This window comes from Botryllus schlosseri, chromosome 2 (assembly GCF_051294905.1).
Source record: "Botryllus schlosseri isolate E-star chromosome 2, Bs_hap1, whole genome shotgun sequence".
NCBI lineage: Eukaryota > Metazoa > Chordata > Ascidiacea > Stolidobranchia > Styelidae > Botryllus > Botryllus schlosseri.
In genome coordinates this window covers 25833169-25858647 of record NC_137237.1, presented here as the reverse complement: position 1 = coordinate 25858647, position 25479 = coordinate 25833169, and the positions used below count along the sequence as shown (strand labels likewise).

The following is a 25479-nucleotide window of genomic DNA, read 5'->3' as shown; positions in this document are numbered from 1 at the left end:
ATTGAACTCTTGAAGAATATGAATTGGCTACTGCTAGTGCTCGCCCCAGACAATTTTGCGTCAGGCAACGAACCAGTTTTCAAACGCCCCTATCGCCTTAATCCCGACATAATTGTCTTGTTTATTGCACGCACACAGGTATACCTGGAGGCTTGTGAGCCTTTTAGGTTGATCCAAGACATAGGCAGCACGAGACATGTTATGTCAGACACATCACTGTAAACATTTCAGGACAGATGCTGTCAAAGAATAAAATCAAGCAAGAGGCAACATCCCTTGGAAATTCTGCGTTGAATATCCCTATTATTGGTGGTGCGGCCCGCGGCGTCATCAAAACTAAGAAATTGGCCCGCGAGCACATTTGAGTTTGAGACCTCTGCTCTACTACTATAGCCTATCTCAGCGGTTCTCAACCGGGGGTCCGCGAGACCTCTGATTTTTAAAATGGTTGATAACCTAATTTTTATTTTATTTTTCAATTTAAGAAAGCATGAGGCAGTTTCGCACCACAACTGCTAAAACCTCATGACTCATATCATCATAATAATCGTCTTACATGGACTATGGTAGTGTGGAAACTCATTTTCATTACCAATTTTCCAACAACCTGCTGATACAAACATATTGCTGTTTAGAGTCGTTTTGTAGGGGTTTGTGGAAAAAATAAAAATATGGAGATGGTAACGTCAATCAGGGTGACTTCGTAATGTCTACGAAACCTTCTCGATTTGAAGTTGTCAGTCTCATCAAGTTAGTGAACAGTCGTTTGAAATATAAATTTCCGAAGTATTTCCATAATTTGTCCCAATGCAGGGAACAGCTTCTTGGAGGTACATAACTTTAATATACAATTGAATAGTTTATTCATATTGAAATGAACCCCAATATTTTCGGCTGACACTCGTCATAAATCGGACAATGATATACCTGCTCTTAAAGCTCGGCTATCACATTTGGCGCATTCTTATTGCCATATCGACAAGGCTGACTTTTTTATGAACAAGGATTGTTTCGTTGCTATCAAAGCATTACGCTCCAACCTTGAAATTCATATCACCAGCTATATCGGTATGCAGCCTTGTCTTGTTAATGTTCAATGAGAGGGTAAACCAAAATTGCGGTCACTAGAGGGCGCGCGTGCGACTGGTCCTTTGTTTACGTAACTACGACGACGACTCAGGAAGTGTATTAGAGGTAGTATTGGAGTGGTAGTAGTAGTAGTGGAGTAGTTATAGTAGTAGATTAGTAATAGAGGTAGTAGTGATGCCGTGTTGTTCTGTTCCCCGTTGCTCAAATGCCGGCGGTCACCGATTTCCGACTCACGTAGACGCCAGAAAGAAGTGGATAGTGGCGATACGAAGGCTTGACAGTCGCACCAAAAAACTGTGGCAGCCGGGCCCAAGCGCTCGTGTTTGTAGCGCACATTTTGTGGAGGCCGACTATCGTGACGATGGAAATGGTAAGGATGAAATTTTCTGATTGCCGGTGGGCATCGAATGCTCCAGCCCAGCTGGTACATGTTGCTTTCCGTTATGTAGTACCGGTATATAAGCCAGGAGTTATTGAACAGCTGAATATTTGGTTGAACAATTCCCTAATTTTATCTGTCTCAATACCAGAAATCCATTCATTCATTTTCGTTTCTCTGTTTACAGTTGAGAGGAAATTATTGCGCGACGGTGCAGTGCCTTCTATTTTCCCATTTGGACGGTCTGCAAAGTCGGTCTGCAAAGGAAGGAAAGGAAGAGCAAAGCGCAGGCATCATGATCCATTTGAAGATATTTGTCCTGACAACATCCACTCGAATTTAAACCCAGAAATAGGGTTTAGCGAAGAGGTCGTAATCGATAATGATAATGAGGGGTGCAGTAATCAATTGAATATGTCTGTAAACGATGATGGACATGTTGACGAAACGACTCAATGTTGTTTGATGCCATCACATGGATTGAGATTGGACAGCTTGAAAGACAAACCCGAAGCTGTGAAATATTTCACTGGATTTGATGATTACCATCACTTTGATTTTTTTTTTAATGTTCTTGGTCCAGCTGCCCATTACTTAAAAAGTCAATGCAGCCGTCTGTCTCCCCAAGAGCAACTCTATCTCACTCTCATGAAACTTCGCCAGGCAAAAGACGACTTTGAACTTTCACTCATATTCAACATCAGCAAAGTTCGAGTAGGTCAGTTGTTCAACATGTGGGTCAATTTCATGTACCATCAGTTGAAAGAGTTGAACACCTGGCCATCGTATGAGCTGACGCAAGAACACATGCCACAAGATTTTAGCAAGAATTTTCCTTCTACCAGAGTAATATTAGATGCGACCGAAGTTCCCATTGAAAAGCCCTCTAATGTGAACGCACAATCAGCCACATTTTCTTCTTATAAGAACCGCAACACCTTGAAAACCATCATTGGCTGTTCTCCCTCTGGCCTTGTCTCTTATGTGTCCGATACTTATGGTGGTAGGACGACCGATAGACAAATTATGGAGAGATCTGTGCTAATGACAGATAAAAGCAAGCTCCAGCGACGGGACAGCATCATGGCTGATCGTGGTTTATTGGTGCAGGATTTATTTGCAAATCGGGACGTCTTTGTAAATACTCCACATTTGCTTGGGGACAAAAACCAATTTGATGAGGAAGTATTAATTCACGACCGCCGAGTTGCCTCGAAAAGGATACACATCGAGCGCATCATAGGTCTAAGTAAGACCTTCAAAATTTTAAAGAATGAACTTCAATGGAACAAAGTTGCCATCGGACACAAACTGATTTTTGTGTGCTTCATGATAAGCAACTTCCGTAGGCGTATAGTTGACAAATACGCATAGATTTATAAATATTAGGCTGTGTTTTGTTATGACGGGAAGTTTCTTCTACCACTTGATGGTATGTAGCTTCTGGTTACATATTGTGCTTTAATTTTTCAGGACTAACCGAGGTGAGCCATTGTGGTATGACTGTGTACTTCTGTATTCTGATACCCTCCTTGCAAAAAAAAAATGAATTTTTGATTCCTTGGGAGTACGAATGCGCGCAAGAAATTCCAGGCTATATTATATATGATTATGCTCTCCGGGTTGTGCCGATTACGCAGAAGCCCTTACAGTTGTATATGCCAGCCCACTCCTGATCAAGTTGCCGCAATTACTATAGTCATACTGTTTCTAGAGTTGAGGCCTGAGAATTTGCTGTATAATTACAGGTTGTTCTCAACGAAGCTGGCCACCACTACTCTTTCACTTTCTAAAAGATTTGCCCCTTTCTCAATGCCTTTGAGATCTGCACAGCATGATTTGTCTGAAACTAGTCTGTACCGGAAGTATCCGGCGATCAAATCCTTATTCACTGGAGGTACTGAGTGCTGGTGATCCTCACATATTTGGCTAAATCCTTCTTTTGGCCACTCCACAGGGTCTGGTGCTGGCAAGACAATTTGAGGTCCCCGGAAATCTTTGTTTCGGTCATAAGCTTCGAGTCTATGTAACAACAATGGAGTAGCTCATAAATTTGCTACGATACAGACACACAGATGGACAGATGGCCGACGGCCTTGCAATTGTTTATATAAAACCCAGCTTAGTGGTGCGCATACCGCAGCAACACGCCCTACTTACCTTTCCAATAGTTGACTTTTCCGGCCAGATGTCTTCGCTCCACGTTTTTTCAATTCTTTACGGAGTTCTTGTAAAGTCTTTCCAGCAATTTTACCCATTACAAAGTGTTACAATAACTGTGAACGTCGCTCGGGTACTGCTGATGTATTGAGTCACACGCAACTGCAACGCGACTGAAAGGACCAGTAGCTCTCGATTCCACCAAGTGGTAACCGCAGTTTACCCTCTCATTGTTCATGGTAGAAAATATTTGCTCGTAAATATATATGTAAACCAGAGTTGGATCAATTGTAATTTGTAATTGTAATTGAATGTAATTATTACATTTTTCAATGTAATTGTAATTTAATTGTAATTGAAGCATTTTTATTTTGTGTAATTGTAATTGTAATTGTAATTTGACAAAAATTTTGATCAATTACAATTTCAATTACATTAAATTGCTATTGAGACCTGACAAGCACAACATAAAATATTTGACTTATAATGCATTCTCTTTAAATGTCGAAAGGAATTTGGTGGATCCATTCGCGGAAGCCCTTGACTGCGCCCTTGCGGGCGAGGTTTTTTTTTAAATTTTACCGCTATGCTGGCCTCGGCTGCCATTGTATACAATTTTTAGATTACTAACCAACGGATGGATTCGCAACACGTGACTCACGATTGAATACGCCGAGAAGCGAACTGCTGAGCCGGCTAAAAGCAGCAGAATTGATAGTCCCATAGCTGGCGATCCAAGCGTCGAAATTTGATATGTATGGTCCTAATCGAAAGCTAGTGTCGCACTGATTCCGCAATAAAAGTATATTTCCAGGCAATGGTACCATCCCAAAAGAGTCGTGAAAGTCTGGGAATCGGCATTGTTCTGAACAATCGCTGGGCGTAATTGGTAACTGTTGTGGTAATGCTGCTGCAGCGCTCTCACTTTTCAGAACAGTCGGCCTTAAACGGCTATTTTGGAGCATATACATTGCCCTGACGAGATGTTATTTTGTATTTTCGGAATTAGTACATCAATAGCTTACGATAAAGACCAGATGCATCAAATTTGGACGCATGGATCGCCAGCTCTAGGACTACAAAGTTTGCTGCTTTTAGCCGGCTCTGCAGTACGTTTGTCGGTGCATTCATCCGTGACTCACATCTTGCGCATCTGTCCGTGGGTTGGCAATCTACAATACGATTTCAGATCACGATGCTGCATCGTTACTTCGTCTGGCTAACTAACCAGACCACTGGATATTATATAACGTCTTATCTGACAAAGCACGGTTTTGTTTTTACTCTTCATCCTAATTCCTACGTCCCTCGATAAAAATAATATTATTTCTTTAATTATATACTATATACGCAAATCCAACACGTGCATATATTATAATACTTTTTCAACGACATACTGCACCCTATCCTTAATCCTAACCCATAGGAAATTAGGTAAATAACATTTTACATTTCCAATTACGTGAGTCATAATTATCGAGCATACAAAACACGCTTATATTACGTCTTACGTCACAATGACATCTTACATAGCATACTAGGTACGCACATAAACGCATTTATTACTACACAATCTGAACTAGACTTGAATTGTTGTTAAATACGACGCTACGGTTGTCAAGGAGCACGCTTGAATTTATGATTATTCAATTACATGTTCAACAGCAGCAATTGTAATTGTAATTGTAATGTAATTGAAGCATGCAAGGAGTAATTGTAATTGTAATTGTAATTTGATATTTTTAGCATGGAGTAATTGTAATTGTAATGTAATTGAAACATGCATGAAAGTAATTGTAATTGTAATTATAATTGAACTGAAATAATGTAATTGATCCAACTCTGATGTAAACCCGAACAGAACAAGTCGTTTCATGACAGTCTCTGGTTGGAAAATTTGTATCCATTCTTTGGAGCATAAAATTCGTCTATACTTTTAGATTAGGATTTCACTTTGACGGCAGAAACTCTCTGCGGGCCGATCAAAATGCCATCGCGGTCCGAATCCGGCCCGCGGTCCGTATATTGCCCGTCCCTGCGCTAGATGCTGGACGTAATATGTTCATAAAATATGTGTTTCTTCATTTTGGTGCCATAAATGTTGCGATCACACCAAAAGTATCGTCGGAAGCGTTATACGTTAATATTGCATTAGCCTCCATTTATCTTTGCGGAAATCGTTTCCGGCACTCCTCGTTCATATCAAAACGAAGACGCGGATTTTCAAGACACGACCACGTACTTCAAGAAATACAGCAGCAAAATTAGCTCTGAAATAATAAAAGTCCACCAATTTCTACATTATGATGTTATCTTCAGGAAAAATCACTATTCTGCTGTTTATCACAAGCCTACAGTTCATATTTGCACAAGGCAGATGAAGGTTGCACCATGATAGAGCTGAAATTGAACTAAAACTTGAGGGCGTCCGCAAGCGTCCGTGACGGTCAAAAGGGGTCTGCGAAGCCAAAAAGGATGAGAACCACTGGCCTATCTCATCGGTTTGACCAATGTTGACAGCTTAACACACCAGACGTAGGCCATTCAGAGGATACATATGGCTGAGAAAGTCACGAAAAACCGCAACACAGCATACAGCCAAACGATCACGACTACCAACACGTGTGCAATGTGCATGGTGCATGCTTCCTTTTTTATATGGTCTAGGCCAGAGGGTGTCTGATTTCGAAGACTACTTACTCGAAGTCGTTGCGACACCTTGCTATCTTTCATTGTATCGCAGTCTTGTGGTGTATTGAAATGATGGAATTTTTAGCAATAAATTGACTTGAGTAAGAATTTTTATTATGCAAGATGTGCTTATGTCATTGTCCCTACTGAAGTTGCGACGTCAGAACATTCAATCCAATGATGCAAACAATTCGTGCGACTCTTACATTATGTAGTATGTATTTCAAGAACGGACATTTATAGACCGACACTCCGAAGATTTATGCGCTGTTCTAAATCCTCAATCCAATATAGGATTCGTTGCCGTGATGCCGTATACTTCCACAGGAAGTTGATAATAAATTGCTATTGACATATGGCTATGTTTTTATGTTACAATAATATAATCATAAGAAGTACCGTAAATCTATATTAAATGCACTTTAGTCCAAGTTCAATGCACACCCTTTTGAAAAGCATACGAGGTATGACCCCGCAGTACTACTTGGTTACTTCGATCGACTTCCAGTTAGTGTACACTGTACAGTCGTAATTAGTTGCTGTTGGCCGTAGGTTATCGTCACAGGTCTAGCCGTGGGACAAAAGACGCCGTTTCCCGCTCCAACTTCAACTTGTACATTGTGACTCCATGTATCTATACTAGGATTGCCATACGTCCGGAATTTCCCGGACAGGTCCGGAATTTCACTGTTAAAACTGCGTCCGGGAGGAATTTCTAAAATATGCCTAAATGTCCGGAATTTTGAAGGCTTGAGATAAGCTCATAATTTTTTCGTAAATCAACATAAACAATAGTAGGCTATTTTGGGGCAGATTTATGCTACATGATTTTTTTCTTCGCGCTATGCGCGATTTAGTGTCATATGTATATTGGTTTCAATATGGAGACTACCAGCCTCGCAAAAACTGCGATCAAAAATAAATTAAAATAACATTCATTTACAAAAATAAGTCTAATTGTAATCGCAATTACAAGATGACGGTATATTCATAGAGTCTGTTCAGGCCGTTTGGATGCTTCATTCAAAGATAGTGGTTCTAAACCTGGGGGTAGTTTGCCTTTATTCTGGGGTTCGCCAAGATGTTGATTGTGATCAGTCTGGCAAATGCGCCGACCTTTAAATACTAATCAGCTCATCAAATTTTGAGCTGGGTCACGGAACATTTTCAAATTGGAATGGAGTCGCGACCATGGAAGGTTGGAAACGAAACCACCCGATGCGCGTTGTTTGTATATCTCAGTGGTGTAGTGCACACCGGCATTAGGCTGATAAATAATCTTATCTGTGTGACATGAACATGACTTAATGATGTGCAATTATGCTCCCTGCATTTTTGAAGTCATCATCCTCCACAAGCTCCACCGTTAACTCTGATCACGTGGGCGAAGAGAGGATCAAAATTATATAGTAATATATATGGAAGAACCAATATTATTGACATAATTCAATCAAATCCTTTAACGACCAGATGCATATAGAAACGAGATTCATATAGCAAGCTCCCCATAAGTGGCATCGATTACCCTACGGTGAGCCTGAGATCAGTGTATATTTGGGCAGAAGAGGGCTGAAAAAATGCGGCTTCGGCCCTGGTTACAACTTATAACACACAGCCACATATTCCTGAACTGGATCGTGACCACCTCTAGTCTATAGACAAAGTTTGCGAGTGTGAAGTCATATTGATCGACAATGTGTTGATACCTCATTTTGAAATCCGCTAGTGGGCGCTGAAGAATGTCTGGAATTTGTGCCACAAAAATATGGTAACCCTAATCTATAAGTCTCATCTGAGTCGACTGTAAAGCTAGATCTAGCTTACCGAGGATAATTCGAAAATATGAATATATGTTCTGAGCGAATAATATACCTAAACTTTCCAAATAGCTCTGTGGCCCACCTCCAAGTACGTGCCCTTGTGGCACACCAGTTGGCCATGCCCCACTGTTTGAGAACCCCTTTCCTGGACGCATAGTCCTGTTTAATGTGCGGTAATCCTCGCCGCCGATATGTCTATTTCTCTAAAACATGCGCATTTGTCTCTTGCTAATCATATTTAAATCTAGGCTTGTATAGGAACATGAAATCACGCGAAGCGCGACGGTAATTTTCAAGTTAAACAAATCTCCTCCAAAAAAACAACGAATTAATTTTGGGCCTCTTCTAGCTCCCCCAGAGATGTGGAAAAAGAATTTTATAGTATGCTATCTGTACAATGGTATGTCTTGTACCTATGCGACATCCAAACATTAAATCCAATGATACAATCAATCCATGTTACGTTATGTACAATGATTTCAAGGCCACACATTTTCAGACCGACTCTTAAGATTAATGTCCCTCGCTAAATCCTCAATCCATTACGATTTTTTGCGGTGGTGCCGTATACTTCCACAGGAAGTTGATAATTGATAATAAATTGCAATTGCGGCTATTTTTATGTTACTATACTATGACCTGCCGAAATAGTCTAAATCTTCATCAAATGCACTTCAGTCCGCGTTGAGTGCACAGTGCACACCCTTCACAAAGGTATACGACGTATGACTTGGTTACTTCAGCATTAACTTCCTGTTATTCCATATTCGAAATTATTTTCGTTGCTGTTGGTTGTCACAGACCATTGCCCTCCCCTTTTAGACTTGTATGCCTACATTGTGACTCCACACATGCCACCAAGTCTCATCAGAGTTGGATGAAAAGCTATATGTAACCTACGTATAATTCGATAATATGAACATAACAAATATATCGAAAGTTTCACCAATTCTACAATTTTCCGAATAGCTCTGTGGCCCACCTCACATTACTCCTATGGGCAATGCGCCATGACCCACCTTTCGAGAACCCCTTGTCTAGGACCAGAACAGTAGCAGGTACGAGTGACATAATTTCAAATACTCTGGCCTCAATCTCGCTCTTACAAACCATTGATGAATAGACACAATTAGACGCGTATTTGGTATTCGTCATGTTCGTGAAGTTATGTAGTACATTGGCAATGAATAATGCAATAATCTGAAAACTCCCTTTTCATCAGAAACTAGGTATAATCGTTACTGTACAATACATAGCCCTATCGGCAAAGTTGAACAAACATCGCGTCAATTGGCTGTAGCAAGTGTTTTCCTACGAAGATAAAATCACGTTGTGCAATATACCAAGAAAGTAACAACAACGACAGCAAAATTCGGGGTTATTGGATAAAGGCTTCAAGTAAAAAACACATTTGAATACGCATTCAAATACAAAGAACCTGGCATGTTGCATGCACACTTCGATTGCAAATTTGTGAACCGTTCGTCGTAGTAAAACCAAACTACGTAACAGTCAAGATAATTATCGCTGTACCACACTTCCAACAAGGTATAAGCTATATCCTATCAATAGCACAACGATGCATTTTCGTACAACATTAATATCATATTACTTGCGTAAATCTGTCATTTCTATGATTCCAAACTGCAAGAGGGGATGGTCGGCAAAACATGGCCAAAAGCAATATATCGGATAAGGCGAGAAGTCTACCATGATCTGAAAGTACCTGAATTGCAATAAAAAGCGACGCAGCTATAAAGGTAAGATACAAAATATAGTTAAATTACTGGAGATAGGATGACAACGTTGATGTCGAAAACCTTCGTTTCGTCGGTCTTCAGAATTCGTTCGAGTTCCTGTTAAAATCATGTCATGGGTTTAAACTACAATACAATTGTGACATACACTATTTCGTCATGTGCGTATCGCGTGACAAAACAATATTCCAATTGTTTCTGCGACTCATTGTTTACATCCAACACAGCTATGGGTACACGTCTTACGGATAGCTTTCAAAACCGAGCACCTGAGGCATAATACTTGTAAATCTAATCCAATGGTTGATGGTTAGGTTAAATTAAACATTTTGTTTTGGGTCACCAGCAAACAAGTACTAAAATTGTTACGGTTACAAATTCAGTCACCAATAGTTTCCACTGGGTATCATACCACTACCTTGGAAAATCAGTAGCTATTAATATTCCGCACTATGTTATATCAAGTATTGGTGTCCGGTCAATACCGAGAATGCTATTACCGAGAATGCTATTACCGAGAAGGACAATACCGAGAATGGACATTACCGAGAATATGGACAATACCGAGAATGGATATTACCGAGAATGGACACCACCGAGAATGCAATATATGCAATGCAGGCATGTTATGCATATGAACAGGTCGTCTGAGTGCATCGCGGCGTTGCCACATTCGGTATCGATGCTCAGGTATAAATTTCTCGGCAACGTCAGTCCCAGTAAGCAATATTCTTGACATTGGCCATTCTCGGTAATGTCCATTCTCGGTAATGTCCATTCTCGGTAATAGCATTCTCGGTAATAGTATGGAACCCAAGTATTTACGTTGAAATCGATAGATATGGAAGCCGAAACTATATTTGCTACCTGCGCAGCTGTGGAAAGTAGAGTTTGGCCAACGCCACAATAGCCACGCAGATGAGAGTAGCTTGCTAACCAGATGACCGTTGCTATGCCAGTAGTGTCCTATGCTGCAAGTTTGCTCAAACCGCCTGTCTCCAATAAATTGATCCGAATAATCTGGTTACCATTGGGGTTGCATTTTAAACAAAATTCAATTGAAAACAAACATGTTTAAAACAAGGCCCTTATTTAAAACATGTTATTTATTCGTGTTTTTTGTTTGTTTGTTTTTTAAGCCATGACGCCACGAACATTCAATTGTGACGTCATAATGGATTGGCATTGACAATTGAAAATATAGGGTAAAGATAGCTCCTTTGACGAGATATCTACGTGCTACAGCTGTTGAACCGACTATTTTGAGGGTACAAACCATCCTGGCTATATCGGGTGGTAATTGTCCGTAGGCTCATACAACATGTTTTTAGGAAAGTATTTACACAATTATGGCATGATTTTACGGTTTATCACTTGAAAAAACAATTTATTTTTTATTTTTTAAAAAGGCCTATGTTTAAAACACTGTTTAAAACATGTTTTAAACAAAGTGTTTTAAAACACCGTTTGTTTTAAATGCAACCCTAGTTACCATACTGTGACAGTGGACGGTTCGTTCTGCGCGATAAGACCTATTTATATGACGAGGAAAGTGGATTCTCTACTAATGTGCAGAATACCAAGCCAAATATATAACCGATGAAAACCAGGGTCACACGAGCTAGACTGCTAACTAACCCTAGAGAAGCCCATTTCTTCATACAGCCAATATTTATAGATATAGAAATCACCAACCTGGATCTTCGACTCATTCAGACGCTTACTCCTCTATCGCTCTGTAGAGGCAGCAAGCGAAGATCATACCAAGGAGCTGTAAATTGAAATCATCGTTGAGACCACAGAGGAAAAGAAAAACTATTTATAACAACGGAAGCATGGAAAAGTATTTCCTCGAGCTGGTTGTTTGTTGATTGGATTGATCTGATTCGGCGGCTAGATGCGAACTCGTCGGTGATGTTTTCACAAATCCGTCACTTCGCAGTTGTAATTATTGTGTAAGGTAATTAGCTATATCAGGGTAAATGCGGGTATGTGGGAGAACCGATCATATCTTCGACAAATTGATGTTATGAAAGTGCCTGCTTCAATTTTTAATTCCTGACCGTGCCTGTGGCTATTCGATCCAGGCTGACGCCATTTGCATTTTAATATTTTGTCCGACACGATTCTCGTTTACAGTGTGGACCCTGGTCAATAGGTTGTTCTCGTAAAAACACAGTTCATGAAAAGTGATGAAAGCACATAAGCACTCACTTCAACGACGAGAATTCCCAAACCAACGCCGCCGACGACCCAAATGTAGTTAGACAACTTGGTTTTGCATCCCTCAGTGTTTATAAACTGCTCTTTCCCGGCTACGCATTCAGTTGCATTATTGATAGTCCCTTCCAGCGACAGACGGTCACGAGTGCAACACGAGGTAGGGACGGCGTCGGAATTCAATGCGCTCCACGCTTGATTATCCTTCCAATTGCTGTAGTTGGTGTAGCCACAGCAGCCAACCTAGACATGTATAGGACATGTACATGTATAGGACATGTATAGGAAAATACGGCACAATAGGACTATGGGTAAAAGTGATTTTGTTCTAGTGACCGCGCAAGCATACGGTATAATACAATCTTTTGCAGCACGCGCGCAGTCGGCAAGGTCCGGAAGCGAACATAGATATCAATTCGGATTGGAAAAGTCACGTGTAGACTTTGTATTAGTGACATATTCACAATGTGGATTGAGAAATATGGATTGCAATCGCTATATACTATTCTTGATAATCCCAGAGGCGTTCAGTTCAGTGATCCTCGGTAAGGAACGATGGGGTGAACTGACAAGAATACAGGCTCAATAATGCAATCGGAATCCGATCAGAACCATTTATCTCTGATCGCGAGCCAAACCGTATCAGGCGCAGATATGCAAGAGGGACATACGACAACGTGAATATATTTTATTGCATAACGTATAATACGATGTTTCGCAGTTCCATCTCACTACCGTAGTGGAGTTAGAGCCAAAGGCCAGGGGAAGTCTAGAACTCTCGTCTGGATATCCCTGAAATGGCCGATACCAAACGAGCTGGACATTGGTGTGTTGCAGCTCATTACTTCACTATTTGTTTACTAGATTCAGAAATGTGCGATGTGTTTCAGAGAATCGCGCCGTTGTAGGCAATATGCCCTTGATCCGATGTCCATCGAACTTATTTGCTTAGTCATCGCGGCACATTACGGGTCCCAAGCAACTTCAGAATCCTGCCATCGCCGTAGTTGTACGCCCGATGTTGCGGAACTCCTATCTCTAGCAGCAATAATGCTGATAGTATAGAATCTCTACTCTAAAAGCATACCGAAGCGACATCATTGTAAGAGAGCGAAGGAATCCCTCATCAAACACACGAGTATCTAAAACCATCTTAGATGCAGTTAATAAACGAAACGCTCGACGGTAGGAGGCGGTAAAGAGTTATGGGTGCCGTTTTGAAGAAATGCATTTGTACGAAAATAGCTTATTGGCGTAGAACAGCGGTTCCCAACATCTTTTACACCGTAGCCACCCTCAGTTTTTGCTGGTTTGGTCGTGGAAACTGCCATATGTCATACTGCACATCCACGACACCGCGCTGCTTTGTCTTCAGAAGTAACATTGTTGAAAACTTACATGCGCAACGATATGTTAAAATGGCAAAGTCAAGATCAACGGTATGACAATTTGCTGTACTTTGTTGTATTATTCTTTTATTGAATTTACTATTATTTATTTATTTATTTTGTTACAGAGGAGATATAATAAATGAGCTGATCATGCTAAATCTTCTCATGCCCTGTGCCCGCCTTCAAAAAGGCTCATGACCCCCAAGTTAGGCACGCCTGGTCTAGAAGATCAAGAAGCTACAAGTGACTGAATCGCAATGTGCACAATCCGCCGATTTTAATATACTTGGCGGGATGCGATGCCAAGATTCGCTGACATATCGTGCATTTGTCACTAGAGCGCCTAAGCTGCGAGAAAAGCCACAGAGAGTAGCTACAGCGCATTTAGTTGCAGACGGTTTTGAAATCGGGAGGCGTGATGACGATTGCAGTCGCTGGAATATGTTTTGATTTAGCCAACAGTGATATTTTGGCAAGCGCTGTTCGGTGTACGCTTGGAATTTGTTTTCACAGTTCTGTTAAATATTTCCCATTCATTTCAAAAACCATATGGAGATGCTGTTGCGTGTTCCAGTGTGTTTTGTAAATCAGCTGTAACATGTTGCACAGTACGCGTTAGTAAACCGCATCGATCGCATGAGGTGGTTTCTTGAAAGTAAGCTGCGTCAATCCAAATTTACTGTACAATGATAGCTAATTTGGCACAGCATATAAAATGTCGGGGGATATCCAATCAACATTTGATGATTAGTTGCAAAAAGCCATAGTCTCACGGTAGCCTGAAACGTATCCCATCCTTGCTTCACGATTGTTGAATTTTCGTACGCCGTTATAGAGTCGAGAGCTACTTTCTCTACTTCAGGGAAGTAAACGAAAACGAGGATCGCACCCACGATTTCCACGATGAATATTATTAGGACGAAGACGAAGAACTGTAAAAATTAATGGAGGTTATCTCTCCGCACAGACATCGTAGAATGCAACGACAGAGCGGGATATAACCGAATACATGGGCATTGGGCATTTCCATACTTCCAAGGGCGAATTGTATTTACGAATTGCCGAAGACAACGAGAGAGAATTCCCGTGAAATTACTCTTATCTAGGAAGCATACCATCTTATCGACCGGTCAAGTTAATAATAATCATTGCTAAGGAATGGTGACTCGATCTGATATCGACATTATAGGAGTTCCAGCATAACGACGGGAAAGATGCAGATATGTTACGCATCGACAATTAATATTTCTCCCATTTCAGCAAAATGTTTTTCTAATCCTGACATCGTTAACGAAGTATCTACCGGGGCCTACGATAAAGTTATCGTAGGCCCCGTACCTACATTTTACAGCTGCACATTTCAGTCTAAATAATACGAAACCACGGATACTTACCATCCCAAGAAGACACCTGTTCTCTTTGATGGCTCCGCAGCAACCCAGAAATCCCATAAGGAAAAGAGCCGCGCCCACGCCAATGATAATATACACCCCATTGAAGATGGCGGGGTTGTCAACCAGCACATCTTTGAAGGAACCCGCACTCACGGCCGCCCAGATCCCTACCGCCAACGTTGCTGCTCCACATATCTGGCATAATTATGTCAAGTCAAAGGTTACATACCGTATAGAGCAGTGGTTCCCAACGTGGGCGATATCGCCCCCAAGGGGGCGATTTGGCGGTCTAGGGGGGCGAAAATGACGAAGGGGGCGATAGGGGGGCGAAAATGGACAAAGGGGGCGATGGGGGGCGAAAATAGCGAAGGGGGCGATAGGGGGGCGATGACGCGTCAAAACGGATGACCTTTTTTTTTTTTTGTCAACCCACGGTAATTTAGTTACAAAAGTGTGTCAAATTAGACATCGAGCCGAAAATTTGACCTTTTTTTTTTTTTAGTCAACCCGCTGGTGATTACAGTTTGTATGCCCAATTTTCGGTAAACAAAATTTGGGGGGCGATGATCGGTGTTGACCTTGAAAAGGGGGCGATGGGTCGAAAAAGGTTGGGAACCACTGGTATAGAGGAAGATATATGCGTATCAGCGTATACTATAATCCCAGTCATACGCATGCTATGCAGGATACAGTACAGTTGTGGATTTATAAAAATCAGTAGTGCCTTAAACATTTCCCGAAAATGGAATAGCACTTGACTTGACTAATTGAGATATGTGATGATATGTGTCTGTAGAGTGCAGAATACTTAATACTTTTGACATGAGATATCATAGCCACTGATAAATCGTTACAAATTATAAGCGCAGTGAATGGAATGGAAATATCAATGCGAATAATTTAGTGCCGAAGTTTTCCGACATTCCTCACCGCCACCAAAGCATCGCATACGCAGAGCTTAAGTTTGTGGCGATATACTGTACGAATGTACAGAAATCGGCAGCATAGCATAAAGTCGAAATATTACGAAAATGATTGAATGAAACGAACAAGAACAATTGGAACTGCAGCTGGTATAAATCGACAAACCATTTGCGATTAATGGTGAATAACTGGAATCTGGAAGCAACTGAAATTGGTTAGCTAATCGGTAATCGATGATCAATTCGTTGTGATATGGAAGAGCCAAACATACTATTATAGTATTTCTATCACGTGTTCATTGTCCATCGTACAATTCGTACTACAAACGCTTATTCTGAGGACAATTACCATTCAGTAAATATATGACAATGATGCATTTGGTGGCCGCGAATACTTACGAAGAACAGCAGGTTGAAGAAAAACATCAAATATTTCAAGCAATCAAGAGATCCCGTCTTCATCTTCTTGGTATTATTGTTCAACACTTATAGCACTGTAAATTGATTAGGTATGTTCTGTATTGCATAATAAAAGCAATATCAAGTATCAGGGTGATATATCTATCATGAACTCTTTAATAATGATGCCTTACGAAGACACCCGCTGTCGTCAAACAAAAGAATTCTTCCCTCAAGATTCTCTGAACAACTTTACCCGTTCTATTTGAGATGAGGATTCATTGCAATTCTACATTGCTACGAATATTAATACCCACCCTATGACATCCTTACTTGGAATCACCCTAATATATGTATGCATTGTAACTTAAAATGCGAGAACCCTTTTATCATACAGCCACGAACAGACATATAATTTTTTACGACAGTTCATACTTGGAATTGCACAAATGTATGTATGCATTGTGAATTAAAATGCGAGTACCCTTTTGTCATACAGCAACCAACAGACATACGTATTTTTACGATAATTAAGAATCAGGCAACTTACATACAGGCAGATTTAACCCTGGCCGCCTTCACCGGGCCGGATATATTGACAGGTGTAAATTTGATATCACTAACATGACAACACGCCACAGTTAAATAGATCTGATAGTATTTTCGGCGCGACCACCTCATTCTAAGAAAACTTTACTTGCTCTACTTGAATATGAGTTTTCGCACAGCTTTCAGTTATATTCATCCAAAATGGAGGTATATCATATTTGAGATTCGGTGGTACATGAAACGCGCGTATCTCTTGATTGATTAAACGCCATAAATAGACATCTCACACCTCGTGTAACGACTACGAGACACGGTTGTCAAATTAATCTAAGCGGGTATCTAAAGTCAGACTGACTAGAATTGATCTAACGAAATAATGAAACATTGTGAACAACCGGCCGCTTCTGTTAATAAGCAATTTAGCAGTTCTGCTGTCTCGCGTCCCAGTACATAATTTAGTGACCGTCCAGAAAGCTAATCACAGAAACCATATTTTCTCATAAGGTTCATGAATCATGCATTGCATTCGCTGTGTCATGATTGGAAGCAGCATAACCACGAGACCATAATGGTATCCTAAAAATAAATTCACTGAATAATTCTTGTATTCGTCTTCAATCAACATCTAAGCTCTCGTTCCTGATGAACAAATGAAGTTTACTCACGACAATTACACAGCTGTCAAGTTTCCCCAAACACTATTTTTACAGCGTGCGAGATAGCAAGCGATGGACTATGTTAGACGCTTATCAGGCAAAATAACTATATAACTGTACCAACAAATTTGAAGCGAGAAAACTGTTGGAGTTGACTACTATAACGACCACTACTGATGTAAACAGGAATCAATTAAAAGAATCTCCCACAGTGACAAAACTTGAGCGCACGCTGCCAGAGTGCCAGCGACTATCCTCAATGTCTGTAGAGAAAGGAATAGCCGCTTGATAACTTTCTCCATTCACAACAGGGCATTGCTGCATTGCGCCAGACTAAGACAACTGATTGTAATCGCCCCTTGTTAAATGCTTATAATATGAAATGTACCCTCTTTGCTCATCGGCGCAAGTAAATTCAAATGTGTGTCAGCATGTCCCAACACGCCCCCACGAGAAAGGTTTTATGGCTGGAAGTAGAAACAGACACGTGCGCATTTATTACAAATCGCGGAGGAAGGATCCATTTTAATGGCTACACAGTATGATTTAATTTCCTTTCATGCGACTAGTATTTATTTGCCGCACAGCAAAAATACAAAGGAAGCTGCCTAGCTGCTGTATCGAGGCGCATTCACAGCCGACTGTTCGTAGTTCAATAGCCTCAATCTGCACTTTATTTTGACGGCATTACCACGAAACCGATTTCAGGGGGCGAAATTACGCACCGAATATATACAATAAACTGCAATGTAATTTATCATTCAAACAATACAGTTTGCCGTAAAACTGGTTCAAGATGATTAGTTTCCATCTACCATGCGCTAGTGTTGACATCGGCAGCAAGCATGTTTGTTTGTTTGTGTCATTCATGGTGTTTGTCGGCTACAACGGCCATTTATACCAGGCCAATTGTCTTCATTTTGATTCCGCATCTGCAGACTTGTAGCACGCTCACTTCTAGGCTTTTATAAGACACCGCTTGCGCGGAGGAAACTAGAATAACCTCCAACACTTACGTAGGAATTCTGGAGTTGACATCGACTCAAGCCAGCAACGCATCGGTGTTGCAACCGTGGATCATGACACTACGCTATCGCGCCACAGACAGCCAGCGTGTATTAGACCAGAGGTGTGCGACTTTCTTTGTAAGCTGATTCTTAAAGCGCGGGTCGCACATAGGCGTTACAAAAATTACAATGTTCACCATCGTATGACGAAGCCCTGCACCATCTCATTAGGACTTGGTTATGGCTAGGGCTCGGCAAAATCGAGTACCTGAGTGATTCGATTCTGAATCACGTAATATGCTTCGAGTCGAGTCGAGTCGAGTAATTGAGTATCACTCATTATGACGTCATAACATAATTTAATACGTCAAATTTCAAATATGTACCTTTTATTCCACCACAAAGAATATAATGCTAGTTATTCATCTCATATAAAAGATACTTGGGTATTTTTTCGACCACACCGATTTCATTCCACTTGGTGATAATGTTGTGGGATGATCATGACTTCGAAAATGTGCTACGTCCAGTAACCTTCGTAGCTTCGTACCATGTGTTTCGTATGCTACGATACCGCCAAACAAGGTTTCAAGGCTTCAACAGTGAAAATTAGTATCGAAACTATAATTCTCGTTCATAAATTAACTTTCAGTGGTGAGAAGCGTATAATTTCACTACTCGAAAAAATCGTCTTTTACTACTCGACTCGAATCATTAAAATTAATACTCGATTCAGATTCGAGTACTCGAATCATTGTGCCCAGCCCTACTTATGGCTATGCTGAGATTTACCAATCAAATACGGTGCTGGACTACCGAGCCTACACGTAATGACGTCTGGTACCACGATCCGAGTAATCGCGAACCAAAATACACCCCCATCACACCAAGAGGTTATTTTATCAACGAAAACTAAAGTTACCATACTTTCATGCCGCCTTGAAAGCCTTGGGGCCTCGGTTTAGCGCAACTCAACAAGTCAGCAATCAATGTCCAGAACATGTCTCGCAAGGTTACACCACGCATTTCGGAGTCGGTGATCGACCTGGGGCATTGTCACAATGTGCTATGAAATAGTCATGGTCAAGCAACACAAATTTAATTTTGATAACGTTACGTTGCGTCACGTTATCAACGTGTAACATGCTTTATTTTCCATATGGCCGTAAAAACGATAGTACTGTTATGGCGTCAAAATAAATGGTACTCAAAACACTGACTCGGAATCGAATTATCGAGAACTCGAATATACCCAGCTCCACACATAGCCACCGTGAATACCTTTATGCGAATCGCACAACAAACATTCAGGTTGTCGAATAACTTTTGTTAGCATATGCATATAATAGTGATTTCAATGTAACATTGGTCCTTATCTCAGCCTACTTCAGCTTGATTCAGAAACCCGTTTCGAGGGCCGCACATCCTTCAAAACTGGCACTTCTTCGCGGGCATCACGGATTTCCTTTGCGGGCCATAGCTTTGGCCCTCTTGCGTCAGTCTTAGACGTAGCACACACGTAATACACACTGATAATATGATGCGTTTCGAATAAAATTCCAAAATCTTTAAACGAGTGATGATGATAAACTATCACGTGATACTGAAACTTGTTACAGTGATACGTCATGAAATGTTCACCGATTCTACGTGTAACTGCGTACCATACAGCAGAGATGAGCGGATTTGAAATTTCTATATCCTAATCCAATCCAAATCCGAACCTTCAAATCCAAATCCAAATCCTAATCCATAACTTTTTCATATTCAAGTCCATGTCCAATCCTAATCCGATTCCAACTGGAAATTCAGAAAAAATACTAATTTATGCAATGGAGGGAGTCGAAAATTTTCTTTCACAACCAACGATTCACTTGATTCAAGATAACTTAGTAACCATAAGTACATTAATAACTGATCTGAATAAAGTTTGTCGCCATTCGCCACACGACATTTCAATCTCCCAGAAAATATGTCAATCCAATCCAAATCCTAATCCGTTCTGAAAAAAATGTCTAATCCAAATCCAATCCAAATCCGACAAAATTTCAGAAATCCTGTTTTTTCAAAACCTAATCCTAATCCATGCTCATCTCTGCCATACAGTCACCTGCCACGAACCAAGTTCCAACATTCTGTTGATAAGTTGAAGTTAATGACTTTGAACAGGATGCGGAAATGTGGTAGCGCTTTTGCGGGTGTTATGACAACGAACTATACCATGAAATTAGTTACGGGTTACGCATTGCTCACAGTTTTACAGAACGCCGTTGGTAATTTGTCCTGTCATATGCCTCGCTTTGCTCTTCATTAGATGAATCCTGATGCAAACGCAAGTCGACAGCAAAAATGTAATCGCGCGTCCATAACCCATAAGCAGTTATTCCTGACAAGTATATACGACCTATCTACCTATACGACCTATACCTACGACCTACGTCGGGAAGTTGTTTTAGGTCTTCTCACGAATTTTTATCGTGACTTGATCTCGTGTATAATAGCCCTGTTGTCTACGACAGTGGTAACGTCAAAGAGCCATAAGTACCGTCATGAGTCAGTACGTCACCGCGCACGCAAACATAGCCATTGCTTTGTCACCGGAGCGAACGCATTTCTATTTTTATCAGCAGGATAAAAACTAATTCATTCGTAGATAGGTGAAATGTGTGATGTAAATTCCGCATCTACGAAAACCGCCTGTCGTAATTGAGTCAACGTCGATAAACACGACACCAAATGCTTTCAAGACTGAAATAGTTCATAACTCACGACAGTAGTAACACGATGTGATCTCGTCTAGTTCTTTATTCACAACAAACGGATATCTTCGGGGAGAAATACGATCGTCCATGCGGGTATGTTATCATGAGAACAAACTCATTGAACTTCACGATCGCAGATTAGCTAATTATCCAGGATCTACCACCAAATTAGAAGCTGTTAATACAGATTTTGCTCGTAGTCCGCAAATGGATGTGGCTTCAACATATTTAATCTAGTTTTGCGACATAATCACTCGGATTTGTATTCTTGTTACTGTTACGGTTCAGTGCGAAACAAAGAAAAGAGCAGTTCAAGTGGATTTTACAGCGTCCTAGCTTCGAGTTCAATTGAAAGGGTTAGCGTACTTCTGAATTACACTGTTACGCCGTTGAAGACAGCGCTATAACTAGTGCTACGCCGTTGAAGACAGCGCTCTAACTAGTGTTATGTCATGCTCACAAACCAACCAGGGGTACTCGAATAAACATCTTCTATCTGTCATCTATAAAACATGAATTATAGATATCTCAATTGTCAGTGTATAATTTATTCAGTAGAAGCTGGCATTTGGTTGCCCTTTCGGGCGACGATCCATAACTAACTATGTTCTAGCACTATTCATAACGTTCAATGGTATCAATTATTTCCTTGCGATAAGTGTTCTCTTACAGATGAAGTCATAGTTTACATGCGAATATCTTCAAATCAAAGATTCCCGGAAATATTACTTCTCCCTACTCTCAAATACTGCTATTCAATTCTCCAGATCAACTGTCGATTCCTTGCGCAATGTCATAAAATCACAACTCTGATCTTTGAAGAATAGAATGGCCTTCATTTCTTGGGAAAAACTAGCAACCAAATGGATATGATTGTCGACCAACGAAGACGTTATAGAAATACGCCGAGGTGTTATCGCTAGTGCCGACTTGTCGCCATGCGTGGAAACCTGATACTTGTCACCTTACGGGTACCCATTACAAAGAGTTCACATCAAACACAGTATGTATAGAATGCTAAGGCGGTTTTATCGACTGAAAGGCGACGCCGTTTGTCATTTTAACAAGCATGAATATGGGTACTGCGTATGCTAAGAAGGAGATCACACGACCAAATGTGTCAGTGACGCATCAGACCGTGACATGTATTGAATAATTGCCCTAGGCCATTTAATTTTGGCATTACGCCTCCAAATCCTAACTCTCACCGAACAAACTATATCCTCGCTGGGTGTTCTTGGAATGCAACTGAGAAGCGACTGCGCTCTCAGATCCATGAATCGAAGAAATAACGGCGATCAGCCTCCTTTTCAGAGTACATGATACATCAAAGTAAACTTATCGTGCGCCTAGGACAATATTATGCTGCTAAGCGCATACACTGCTTGGATCAGAACTAAGACTTGCGCTTGAGATCTAAAAACCAACTGTAACGTTCCGATGAAACGATATGCCTACTATATTCACACCGCGCGCCGCGCACCGCGGTACGAATACAGCCAACCGACCGTTTCAGTTGTTCTGTACAGTCTACTGCTATAATTGGAACTACCACTTATAAATACAAAGGCGCGTGAATATTTTACGCTGTTCAGTGTTCACGCATCGCTGAGCTCACATGCTTTCAAAAGGATTATCAAGTGACTGAGTAATGCGCTCACATGAGAATGAAAAATGCTATTCAAGAGTACCGTTTTGGATGTTTTTTACGGCCGTACGTATTGAGAAAATACCAGACAGCGAAATGATAACCCTGGTACGCGATAGATTGGGCGTCACCTTACAACCATGGTCACGTCATCAAAACTTCCCTCTTGAAAATATGGATATTAGTTAGTTTTAGCAATCTGCGCTTGTCAGCTCGTCCAATGCACAAGACGCCTATACTGTACCATCAGATCATTACTGTATAACCGGTAGAAACCGTATCGATAGCTCTCTGTCGCGTCACAGATACGGTTCTGTTTCCGCCAGCGGGTTACTTACTATCAATACGGTTTCTACCGGTTATACAGTAATGATCTGATGGTACAGTATAGGCGTCTTGTGCATTGGACGAGCTGACAAGCGCAGATTGCTAAAACTAACTGGACCGTCGTTTCGCCGCGCCTCTGTTGCGTGGTAGTGCTGCACGGTTCACGCATGTAGCGTAGGCACACCGGATATACGTTGATTCGCTAGGCGTGAGAATTGATTACCGACGTCGACAAAAGTAGCGTTTCATTTCGTCTCATACAGATGGTCGGTTGGATATATTGAGCAGCGTGATCCTTCTCTTGTAACTCTGTTGACTGCATACTGATGTGCTACTGATTTGTCAAATTTAAATAAAGCGCGCATGGCATTTTATCTTTATTATAACTGACCAGTCCCACTTAGTATCATTTGACATTGAGATTTCATTGCAATTTGAACATTCCATTTGTGGTACAGAACTTCAGAATAACGCGAAACAATAACTTCATATTGTTAATTTATTCACTAAAAGCGTTTCGACTGTCTCTCATCAGTAACGAGCAGTGTTACCACTCGAGGTTCGTGAAAAACATTAGACTTGCCAACTAAAAAACGCTAGATCGAGAAAAAATACACCAGTTTTCCAATTTATGGCAAATCTATTGCATAAATCATAAAATATGAAGTGGATGAATTGATTTACGTATGAGGTTTGTTCTTGTGCTAAATGTGCAAGTGCATACGGATAATAATTATTATTCCTTGAAGTATATATTATGTAAAACACAACAAAACAACATCTTCATTTGAATGTATTTTTTCATGAAAAAACACTACATTTGCAGAATTTCGATAAAACACTAGGTCAAGTCGAAATCTAACTGGTAACGAACGTCAGTAATTAGGTGAATCAAATTCGAAATGTAGTCAGAGATGATTTTTTCGAGTACCGAGTTTATCAGTGACGCATAGTTTCGATAGGATTCTCTTACGGTGGCTGCATTGAAAACCGGATTGGGAGTATCACCAGAGGTGGTCAGTAACGAAGTACTTCTACTTTTTGGAAGTACTCAAGTATTTTTCCTCTACTTCTGGTACGTACTCAAGTAGATCTGATTTCTTCTACTTCTACTTCGTAATATTTTGTGATCTACTTACTTACTTTTCGCTATTCTCAGTTTGTCAAGTAAAAGTAGTTTAATCCCCCAATGCGAAAGATAGCCTGATGAATTTCGGGGCTGTTTTCACGGAGTACCAACAGTTAGTATTCCTAAAAGTCAAGTAAAGCCCAAAAGTTTTGTTGCGTTTCGCGCACGGTAGTTGTGGAGTGACAAATATGTTTTCACGAAAGTATCAGTGAATATAATTTATAGGTACCGGAATGCTTGGTTCCGCTCACACCGCATTGTTGCCCATACCAAATATTTCATCATAGTAAATATAACCCACTATAACGTTTGAAACTACCGTTTCGCAATCTAGCAATTACTTATCATATCGTAATCTAGCAGCCCATTACGTGTCTTGCTAATCTGGAAAATCCAGCTTTTTTGAACGTTACACCTGTTTTAGCAGATCACCTTTGAAGCTTTATGGACAAAAGACAGGAAATATAGTTTCCGCTTTTTAGAAGTGGTATTTGCATTTCACTTTCAATTCCCAGTATCATACTTTGAGTTCTAATTACTTTCAGTTCTTCCGTCTGCAGAACATGCATATTGAAGCGTAAAAGCAAGTGTAGTAATGCCTTTATTTTCCGAAAATAAAGCTACACTAAATATAACTTTTACGATCCACAATATTTGTTATTAACGTATACTAATCGCACAAAGTGATGAAACCGGATCCGATACAACTCTACGTATTGATATTCGCCTAAACTTGGGGCATTATAATATGGGGTCGGGCGCCATGCAATGATAATCTCTAAAACGGGGTCTTCGAGTAAACAAATGGTTAGTATCGCATTTTCAAATCAATGCTATAATTTGCATCCCACGATACGAAACAATGCTTAATCTGTCGAAAATTGATACCTCCAGGGATGCGTCAATACGGATCAAGCTCTCTGCACCTTCCGCGTAGCTCAATTCGCAGCTTTTGACAGTGCATGCGAACGAATTAAGACTGTTTTCAAAACTACTTACTTACTTGAATAGATCTAAAGTCAGTCAATTCTACTTCTACTTCAAGTAGTTACAGGTGGCTTAATAAAGAAGTACTTCTATTCGTACTTGAGTAAATTTTTTCGTTGCTACTTCTACTTCTACTTGAGTAGCTTTCTTGACTACTTTGACCACCTCCGAGTATCACCGCATCCAAAGAT

General features: G+C 40.6%; 2 protein-coding genes across 2 annotated transcripts; one reads left to right on the top strand and one right to left on the bottom strand.

The window, feature by feature from the left end:
- The first annotated feature begins 1169 nt into the window (after positions 1-1169).
- On the top strand, positions 1170-4357 carry LOC145457206 (uncharacterized). The gene is made up of 2 exons (XM_080335390.1): positions 1170-1459; positions 1656-4357. The coding sequence occupies exons 1-2, from the start codon at positions 1264-1266 to the stop codon at positions 2840-2842; spliced, it is 1383 nt and encodes a 460-aa protein (XP_080191516.1). The 5' UTR covers positions 1170-1263; the 3' UTR covers positions 2843-4357.
- A 4922-nt stretch (positions 4358-9279) lies between these two features.
- On the bottom strand, positions 9280-16342 carry LOC145457335 (tetraspanin-18-like). The gene is made up of 6 exons (XM_080335530.1): positions 16224-16342; positions 14902-15096; positions 14281-14439; positions 12111-12359; positions 11592-11667; positions 9280-9995 (listed from the first exon to the last, which is right to left on the bottom strand). The coding sequence occupies exons 1-5, from the start codon at positions 16284-16286 to the stop codon at positions 11617-11619; spliced, it is 717 nt and encodes a 238-aa protein (XP_080191656.1). The 5' UTR covers positions 16287-16342; the 3' UTR covers positions 9280-9995; positions 11592-11616.
- Positions 16343-25479: the final 9137 nt, after the last annotated feature.

Coding starts and splice junctions, on each gene's coding strand:
- LOC145457335 (XM_080335530.1), bottom strand. CDS start 16,286: ATGAAGACGGGATCTCTTGATTGCTTGAAATATTTGATGTTTTTCTTC. Junction 14,440..14,901: donor ACAGGTGTCTTCTTGGGATG/GTAAGTATCCGT, acceptor TAATTTTTACAG/TTCTTCGTCTTCGTCCTAAT. Junction 12,360..14,280: donor GGGATACGTTTCAGGCTACC/GTGAGACTATGG, acceptor ATACATGTCTAG/GTTGGCTGCTGTGGCTACAC.
- LOC145457206 (XM_080335390.1), top strand. CDS start 1,264: ATGCCGTGTTGTTCTGTTCCCCGTTGCTCAAATGCCGGCGGTCACCGA. Junction 1,460..1,655: donor CTATCGTGACGATGGAAATG/GTAAGGATGAAA, acceptor CTCTGTTTACAG/TTGAGAGGAAATTATTGCGC.